The sequence below is a fragment of the Spea bombifrons genome, chromosome 4, assembly GCF_027358695.1.
Source record: "Spea bombifrons isolate aSpeBom1 chromosome 4, aSpeBom1.2.pri, whole genome shotgun sequence".
Classification (NCBI taxonomy): Eukaryota; Metazoa; Chordata; class Amphibia; order Anura; family Pelobatidae; genus Spea; species Spea bombifrons.
Genome location: NC_071090.1, coordinates 35420711 through 35430150, shown reverse-complemented (window position 1 = coordinate 35430150; position 9440 = coordinate 35420711). Strand labels below are relative to the sequence as shown.

General features: G+C 43.4%; 1 protein-coding gene across 2 annotated transcripts; it reads left to right on the top strand.

Annotated features, from left to right (window-relative positions):
• The first annotated feature begins 119 nt into the window (after positions 1 to 119).
• Positions 120 to 9055, top strand: KIAA1191 (KIAA1191 ortholog). Of its 2 annotated transcripts, XM_053462978.1 has the most exons (9): positions 120 to 275; positions 2113 to 2220; positions 2354 to 2439; positions 3288 to 3478; positions 5074 to 5191; positions 6709 to 6833; positions 8180 to 8283; positions 8561 to 8688; positions 8831 to 9055. In XM_053462978.1, the coding sequence occupies exons 3-9, from the start codon at positions 2412 to 2414 to the stop codon at positions 9040 to 9042; spliced, it is 906 nt and encodes a 301-aa protein (XP_053318953.1). In that variant the 5' UTR covers positions 120 to 275; positions 2113 to 2220; positions 2354 to 2411; the 3' UTR covers positions 9043 to 9055. The 2 variants fall into 2 exon arrangements, with proteins under 2 accessions (XP_053318953.1, XP_053318954.1); XM_053462979.1 differs by lacking the exon at positions 2354 to 2439.
• Positions 9056 to 9440: the final 385 nt, after the last annotated feature.

Sequence of the window (9440 nt, the reverse complement as noted above, 5' to 3'; positions counted from 1 at the left end):
GATGGTAGTTACAGCTTCAGCGATATGCAATAACCAAGTTGGTTTGGAAACGCCCGAAAGTTTCAACGCGACGCATGCGCAGTCCTTCTCGATGGTTTGTTGCCCTGGTCTGCGCATGCGTACCCTCCTTCATTATTGGTCGCCATTCTGCAACGGATAATGGGTGCTTCTGTCGTTCTACGGCTTATCAGCGGCGGTAATCGGTTTATGATTTCAGAAAGAAGTACTAGGAGTTGCTTCTAGTACAGAAGTGGTTGGGTACCACAGGTCTATAGGTGAGTACCCCGCGCCAGAAATCTCTGTAATATTTGCAATCCTATTTTAGATTACCAAGGAAGGCCTGCCTCCTGTAGCAAATGACTATTTCCTGGGAATGTGGAAGTTAATACTGTGCATAGCAGTTGGGCTACCAGGACTTTCATTAATTAGACCGGCCGGGCGGGTTATTTCTGTATCTTGTCAAAGTGCGTTTACTTTGTCTAGAAGGGGCGGTGGCATGTGTCACTTTTATTATTGTCCAATCCGGCCGCCATGCCACATTTTCCCTCAAACGTCTTTTAGTCGGGCTATGCGGTAATGTCAAACTCAGAGGTTTGGTCCAGCGGACAGCGCGCGAAGGATGCTGGTCCATTGTGTCAAATCTAGCAGATATGTAAGGGGGGTCTGTACACGGGTGGGCATGCCAGGTCAGAGTCTCTGGTGTACTGTACATGGGTGGGCATGCCAGGTCGGGGTCTCTGGTGAATGCTGGTGGGCATATCAGGTCGGGGTCTCTGGTGGGCATGCCAGGCCGCCTTAAATCCCTGTAATAACCCTAACTAGGCACATCCTTACTTACGGTAACGTCCCACTGCCTGCCTTTGAAATGTTTCCATGCTCGCAGTATTTATGTCCTCTCATACCTTTTCTATGACGCTTTACATAAATTGGGGTTAACTGGTGGTATATTTATGAAACGGCCTTCACGTTGTGTTTTTGTTTCTGTAACTTGGTGATCTTTGGTTTAAAGTGACTGTGTTACCCTGTGGAAGCTGAGAGCCGAGACAAAGCTAGAATAGCATTTAGTTTAATGTCCTGTCTCAGTGGAAGAGAAGATCTCTGGGGCAGAGAAAGTCGATTGGTCTAGCGGAAGCATTATACCCTTAAATCTGAGATTTTAGATCAGTAAAATAACCATTCGAGACATTTTGTATATCAGCCCCTATGGATATACAACTCAAGATCACCCTCAAGATGACAATATTGCATGACCAGCCTTTTTTGTGAGGCAAGGAGATCTCCCTTCTGCTGCAGGAGACATCTGGTTATCTGAATACAGCCTGGACTCTCCCGTGTCAGCAGAAGCTACGATGGCTTGTTCTGTGGTGACAGCTCTGGTGTACTGGTGCTCACCGCGAGTGCTGGTATACCGTTACTGTTTGAATGCCGGTTTGGGTGTTTCCTATCTCCAGATCCTGCGTGGATCTCTGATCAACCCGCAACTGATTTATGACTCCTATTGTGATCAGAAATGTAGGTCTCTGCAGCCCCACCTCCTGATGACTGTGTGATGAGATCAAAACATAAATGGTAATAGCAATGATACTAAAAAGTGAAATAATTATTAACCCCTTAAGGACAATGGGTGGTTCCTAAACCCATTGGAGACAATGCATTTTGAGCCTGTACATGTGCGGGCTTTGTCATTAAGGGGTTAAAACAATCAAACTATGGCCTCCACTAGTGATGTCACCATGCTATAAATTGGGTCCACGTGATGGATCCACAAGGGGATACCTATCCATCTGACAATGGAAGCAGCACAGAATCAAAAATAGGTTAAAACTATGAAAATGTGCCCCTAGAAGTAGAAAACGACAAAAAAATTGCTAACGTCAAAAGAAGTGTTAAAAATAGAAATGATAGGAACTATATGGCCATTCCAGAACAAAACTGTGTATGAAGGGTATTACTGTTATCATGAGATGTTATGAGAAACCCTCGATCATGAAGGCGTTTAAACAAACTGTCAAACAATGTCTAATAAGTTTTCTCTCTTGACTTGGGACTATACGATCCAATGTAGGGCTATATGGTTATAACCCACCTTGTCCTATTTGTTTCTGTCCTTAGGTACCCTGCATGGACCTCTTGGAATCTCTTCCCGCAGTCAGCTTCATTTGCACTATGCTTAAGCTTGGCTTTTCTGCTTCCAGTTAATCGTCATAACCCAGTGGCCTGGTAAGACAACGTGCCTTTGCTTCAGTGACCCGTGCATTCAGTTTGAATAGGCCTGCTTTGCGAGAGCCTGTCATTGCATGTCCTGCTGTGTTTCTGTTTGTTTGAGCAATAAATAGATTATTGTTTTTACTAGGTAACACATTTATTCTGGATTTCCATAGCGAAAAAAAGCATCAAATCTAACCGCTATAATGGCATCGAGACAGCCTGATGTACCTGGTAACAACTCTTTTAATCATGGCTCTCCTTAGTGAAAGGAAACAGATGCGTATTTATACAGCTTGTTATGAAGCAGAGAGTCTGAGTTATCTGTGAATCGAGGAAATATCTCTGTAAAGGTCATCTGCTTCTGTTGATCATACGAATTTAAATGCCAATGAAGCAAAGAGAATTGAGAGCAGGTTAAGCGGATGCTACCCATCTTTATGTTTAATTTTTTATGCACCCTTTGTTGTAAAAAGCAGTTTATAGAGAGTTTAAATGCAGACTGTTGTACATGCCAGAACAAACTTATTTTTATTTATTAACTTAATTCTTCTTAGTGTTATGGTGCATGTTTTATCTGGAAGCAAATGAATAGGTTTGGTGTTTAGAGATATATTTTTGCTTTGTTGTCAAAATTGTCAGCTCTGTTTGTACCTTTGTGAGATTCTTTTTTTCTCTCCTCCAGATCGTAAATGATGTGCCTCATTTATTAAAATATATTATAGGCCAGGCTCTGTTATGAAGGACCAGTGTCTGAAGTACTGAATAGACAATGTGCCTTCTTCAGTAACCTATGATGTTTATTTGTGTGACCTCAAGACCTGAGAATTATGTTGTCCATCAATATAACCACTGTACCAATACAAGAGATACATTACGCAATGTCAATGTATCGCTTGATCAACAATGGGGAAACCTGTTGGCTAATGTGTTCTGAGCAGAGGACCTATTGTTGAGTTGTAGCTGATGGTATTTAATATGCATCCGACTTAGTGGGACATGGAGATGTTTATTGTAAGAGATAGTGTAGTATTTTGTGTGCAGTTGAATCCTATATTAAGTGGCTGGCTCTCTGTCTTCAGCTATTGAGCACAGCACAGGTGGGTTACTGGGAAAGATGTCCCTGCCTATTGGGATGCACCGTCGAGCTTTCAGCTATGACGATGCTTTGGAGGATACCGCTCCTATGACACCACCGCCATCGGACATGTGCGCTAACACACTGTGGAGAAAGCCAATTATACCGGAGCGTAAATATCACAAGCTATCAAAGGTATGCTGTAGACAATTCTTCAGTACGTATTCGTTTTGCACTGCCTAGCACTATTTTTTTTTATTATTCTTGATATCTATACATACACTTAAGTCCTAAACTATGAGAGGGCATCTTGGTTCTCTGAAGCAAATTTAGCTATTGGAAAAGATTGCCCAAGACAGATTGAGAATCTACATGGATATTGGGTAGAGAGGGCCCTGCTTACAACCTTGAGGGAATGGGGTGAGGACAAAATATAATTTGGTCACCTACTGCAGATGTGGAGAGAGAGGTATGATGAAGAAGAGTGCTATATACCGTATTGGCCCGAATATAGGCCGCACTTTTCTCCCCCACTTTAAGTCTTTAAAGTGGGGGTGCGGCCTATATTTGGGGTCTAGCGCCCGACGCCCGGACATGCAGTCCGGGGCGCCGGGCAGGCAGCGGGGTTAGGATACAGATCCCCCGCAGCAGTGCAGGGGACCTGCATCCTACTCCCCGATACGCTCAGACAGCCTCCCCTGCCAGCACTTCCCACGGGGGGAGTGCCAGCACGGGAGGTTGTCTAAGTGCATCGCGTGGACGTCCGCACAATGCATTTTACATCCCCCCCCGACTTACCAGAGCAGACTCCCGGGTGTCTTGCAGAGCCGGCGGAAGACATCTATTGGGTCGCAATACGCGTATACAACTTCCGGTGCCGGCACTTCCGCTGAGTGCTGGCACCGGGAGTTGTATACACGATGTGCATAGATGTCCCCCTCCGGCCCCGCAAGACACCCGGGAGTCTGCTCTGGTAAGTCGGGGGGGGGAGGACAGAGTGGCAGCATATCTCAGGGGGGGGGACAGAGTGGCAGCATATCTCGGGGGGGGCAGAGTGGCAGCATATCTCGGGGGGGGGACAGAGTGGCAGCATATCTCGGGGGGGGGGGAGAGGACAGAGTGGCAGCATATCTCGGGGGGGGGGAGAGGACAGAGTGGCAGCATATGTCGGGGGGGGACAGAGTGGCAGCATATCTGGGGGGGGAGGACAGAGTGGCAGCATGTTTTTTTGGTGCTTTTTTAAAGAAAAAAACTTTTTCTTTAAAAAAGCACTAAACTTTTAGGGTGCGGCCTATATATGGGGGCGTCCTATATCAGAGCCAATACGGTATATTGATTGTTTACTTAAATACTGGTAATACCATTACATGATAGGAAAACAAATACATGTGTATTTCAGTCATAAGAGAAGTCCGTAAAACATGATTGTATTGCGAGTGTTTTTTTTGGCGCAGTCTTATCACTGCAGCAACCACTGAAATCATCCAATGGAACATTGCCACTGGTTTTTGTGGTGAAAAGCCATTTCAAACTTTGCACCAGAGCTGCTGATTACAGCAATCTCTACATTGTCTATTATGGTGCCATAAAGTGGGCCGAGGGTAGAATCAGACGATTTGAAACAACCATTTTTAGTGGCCTTGTAAGAGAAGTCACTCCAATGGTGATGTGTTGGGTCGCTCTTCATGGGGTATGTTTGAAATATATGTAACTCCCCCCCCCTTTCCTAATTCCAATACTGACCTTTCTTTTCTCCTCCTTCCTTCCCGATACCTTATTGTCTTGAGCAGGTTGAGGAAGGGGATAATAACATGCCCCCACCTGCTCTGCCCCATTCCTCTTCCACTGAGAAGGCCCCTGTGGTGAAAGCCAAAGCCACCTCTGTCATCATGAATTCTCTGTTGACAAGTAAGGATGTTGCTTTTACTGGTTCTATAAAGTGGCTAAAAATGCAAAGATTAAAGCGGGACTGGGACTCGATTATACTATATAATGTATCAATCCATAAAATGTAATGTACCGTAACAGTGTGAATGTTAGAACTCCTCTATGGTTTATTTCTTTTCCATGTCATGCCTTCATTTTATTTAGTCTCTTCTCAGAGTTTTATCATCCAAGCCTCCTCTTAAACCAATGAACCTCCATCTTCCTGAAATCACCTAATACCTGGCTAATCCTCTGGCCACATTTTCACACCTTTTAATCTTTTCTTTTTTTTTTTTTTTAATTTTCCATTTATTTTTCTTTGATAAATGAATGTATCGGGGAGTGGCTTGGTCTTTGCTTTATTGGAGCGAGCGCCTTCTAGACCGTATGCTCTGATTATTCACGGTCGGTTTATTTGAAGAGATTTGTCCTCGCCTAGCTGGACTATGACATGTCTCTTTGCTTTGCTGAGGATGCATTGTTTATTGAATAGGCGATTGTGTCTTGCATAATCAGCGTATTGGCTCCTATTGCCACCTGTTGTATATTTACATTTGACAGTCAGGACACAATGGTCTTTTGCGCAGAATTTTTTTTTTTTTGCCTCCCCCATTGCATACTAAAGGCTTGTTTTGAGGGTATGCTTAAGGGACAACAATCAGTTTTCTTATTACTGTATTTCTTTCAGATCAGTATAGATGCCATATTTCCTAAAAACGGTAACCTCTGGGGTCTTTTGTTTTTTTTTTTGTTTTGTTTTTTTTTTTACATTTTCTGAAAACCAAAATCAATCCTATTTGGCTACATTAGTAGGAATAGAACGCTTGGATTCATTATGCCTGGTTCCCCTTGTAGCCTTTTAAGAAGTTCAGGGGGGCCAAATGATTAGTTAACAGCCAAAGCAAAGTGTGTGCTTTTTCAACACTTATGCACTTAAGATCACTTACATAAACACCATAAGAGAGTTATTAGTTAATTATTTTTATGGATTTGCTGCAGTGCTTGTCTACAAGGTGGGATTTATTTATATGTGTGGTATCTTCAACTTCAGATTTGTGATCCACAATAAGACTGTATGGGTGCCATGGACTAGAACTCAATCAAAATAATGTAATTTCTGTAAGAAAATGTGGAAATAAAAATTGCCAAAAAATCTATTAAATTATCAAGTTGTGGGTTCTTTAGCTCTCTCCATACTAAGTAGCACGGGGTATCGTTCACCCAATGATGGTGACCACATAAACCCTATCGAGACACATCCTCCTTAACAATGCGGGTTGGGTGTGCTGGCCCTTATAATACGTCAGGTTCCTCACATTTGACATCGCTTTGTAGACATTATTGGTGCCTATAACACATGATGTGATGGTTCAGGTAATAGCATATAGTTCTCTGTGCGACATACGCTGTCCATGCAACATACAAGTATTACGTGGTTTGGAGGAGTAAAGCTATGACACGTGCTTGAGTGCTGTGAGTGGAAATGTCTCCCTTTCCAGAGCATACGCAGGAGAGTATTCAGCGCTTCGAGCAGCAGGCCGGCCTCAGGGACGCCGGTTATACTCCACACAAGGGCCTCACTGCTGAAGAGACCAAATACCACCGTGTGGCGGAAGCCCTGCATGTAAGACCTTCCTCTCCCCTGTGCTTTACTCTCATGCTGAATATCTGCCGCTCTGTACTGAATCTTGATTTATCTTCACCTGCCATATCATGTGTGTCAGTGTTGCTTTCACCCAAATTGCGTTGCGTATGTATTGGTGTGTTTTTGGCTTCTGATTTAGTTTTTACATTCTTATTCATCAAATCATCTTTTTGGCTGGTAATGCAGTAGATTTGAGCTCAGCCTGGAAAATGGTAAACCCAAAAGGAGGTGGATATGCATATGTGTCGGCAGGAGGGAACCTGCTGCTTTTCTTGTAGGATTGTATGGGAAACGTTGGCTTTCAGTTAAATGCATTCCGGACGTACCGGTTATCGTTTGCTGGTTAATCAGATCATGATTGCTATAAACTTGATTTTATAGTGGTGACTTTGCTGTTTTTGCTGTGCAGTAATCAAAACACATTGTATGTATGCCCTAGAACTCTGGTGCACGTAGATCTGAAGGTCCTCTTCATTATTCCGTTATTGGTAATTATTCTACGTTGAAATGTAACAAAGTAATATGGTCTTTTTGTTATTGGTAGTGCTATGAACTATGAAGGCCGGCGGTTTTTAAAGCTATGCTGTAAATGGCAAGCCCGGATATATGTAATTAAACGTTATTGATGTGCTCTGTGTTTGGTTCTCTGGTGGAAGACGCTGAGCTGCAGGATGGAGGAACACATCTATTATGCCTGCAATGCTTTTTAAAGGTGGCTTGTGTGTGACCCTCTTCTGGAAATTAATTAAAGGAAACCTTACAATTTACAACTATCTTATTCAATCCGGTCTGCAAGAAATCTGAGGTAGAAATACGCACAGATCTTAGGAGCCATGACCCCTTAAGCGTCTAAATTGGCCAAGGAGGCTTTTCCAAGGGCATTACTGTTTCTGTAACACGTATGTTCACAAGTGACCTTGATTTTGTGAGTTTTGAAAGAGGTTCATGCTGAAGGGCACATCTGCTTATCCGACTGTCGTATTCTTGTTTTATTCACATTACACCATTCTCAGCCTCGCTATCTGCAGAGTATAGCTGGTGATCCAGTGGATGCTGGTTTTGTTTGGGGAGGGGGGGGGGTTCTGATGCGTCACTGAATTGTTATGTTTGCTTTCACTTTTGAGAACCCATGCTGTTAAAACCTGAAAACTAGTTTGCAGGTTTTCAGGCTTGTTGATCCTGGTTTATCGGCACTGCCTTTTTGCCATTACTAAAGCATAGCTTGTTGTCATTGTTTTTCTTTTTCTCAGACTGTTGTAAGTGTTGGAGATTTAATATAAATATAGGAATGTAACTTAAGTTTTTTTTCTGTTGCCCTCTTCCAGAAGCTAAAGATGCAGACAGGAGAGACCACTGAAGACAAGCAAAGCTCATCTGCTCAGTCCACCCCTTGCAGCACTCCAAGTTCATCTCCCAAGCCGATGCGCAGGTAACATATGCTGCTTTGTAGAGCACAAATTCGGTGGACATGTACGTCGATCTCATTCTAAGCCAGATGGATATTGGCTTTGTAAGTAAAGCACATCATTACTACTGCCGTAATGATTTCAGCTTTGTCGTGTCAGAGTCACATGAAGGTTTTACTCTGGCTAGTGCACACAGAGGTTGTTCAACGGATTTGACTGGCTCAGAAGGGATTGTCGGTGTAATGTCCACTTTTTACGATTGCCATTCTGCCTAGTGATGTATACGTTTTCCTTTTTCAGATCCTGGTTTAGCCAAGGCTCCACCACTTCCCTCCCAGCTGGTGAGATCAGCAGCTCTGAATCAGGGGGAGCAGAGAAATGGAGTGTTTTTGGCCCTCGCGCTGTTCAGAAATCAACTACAGATCCAGGTAAAGTTATGCCAGCTGTCTGCGTCAACTGGGCAGCGTGCTTAATAACCTTCACGGATGACTGCAACTTGTGTATGGCTTCCAAACTTACACTAGTACTAAAAAAAACTCCAGTGTGATTCAAATGTATTTTTCTCTGCAGGTGGATTCACTATCCAGTCTTATAAAGGTGCCCAAAAACCAACCCCTATGGAGCTGATGCGGGCCCAGGCTACCCGAATAGCAGATGACCCTGCATCGTTCAAACCACCCAAGATAGAAGCATCATCTTTTGTTACAGAAAACAATAAAAATTCCCGTGGCCACAACCTGAAACCACGTGACATGAACATACTCACTCCCACTGGCTTCTGAAAGACATTTCACTTGAAGTAATCGTCTTACGTTTGGGCTGGAAAGAATTATTGCTTTGGCCTGGTTTTTCATAATGTGGACATTCCAGTCGCCCCTAGAACCTTGCATCAGTGTTCCAAGTTTAAACTCTGATCCTTAAATATGGCTGTTCTATAGATACCAAATACCTGGGACTATGCATTGAGGTTGCTACGCACTCCAATAGCTGTCGCTGTACAATCTGTCTGTTGTTCTTCTGGCAAATGAAGTGAATGGGGGAAGCTTATTATATGTGATGCCTTCTACACTATCAGCTCCATGTATAAAAGTGTCTGTTCAGGGCTGTGGACTTTCTGTGAGTAATAATCTAGCACATGTGTTCATGGATGAATAATTGCTGTAGGATAAACAGGGATTTT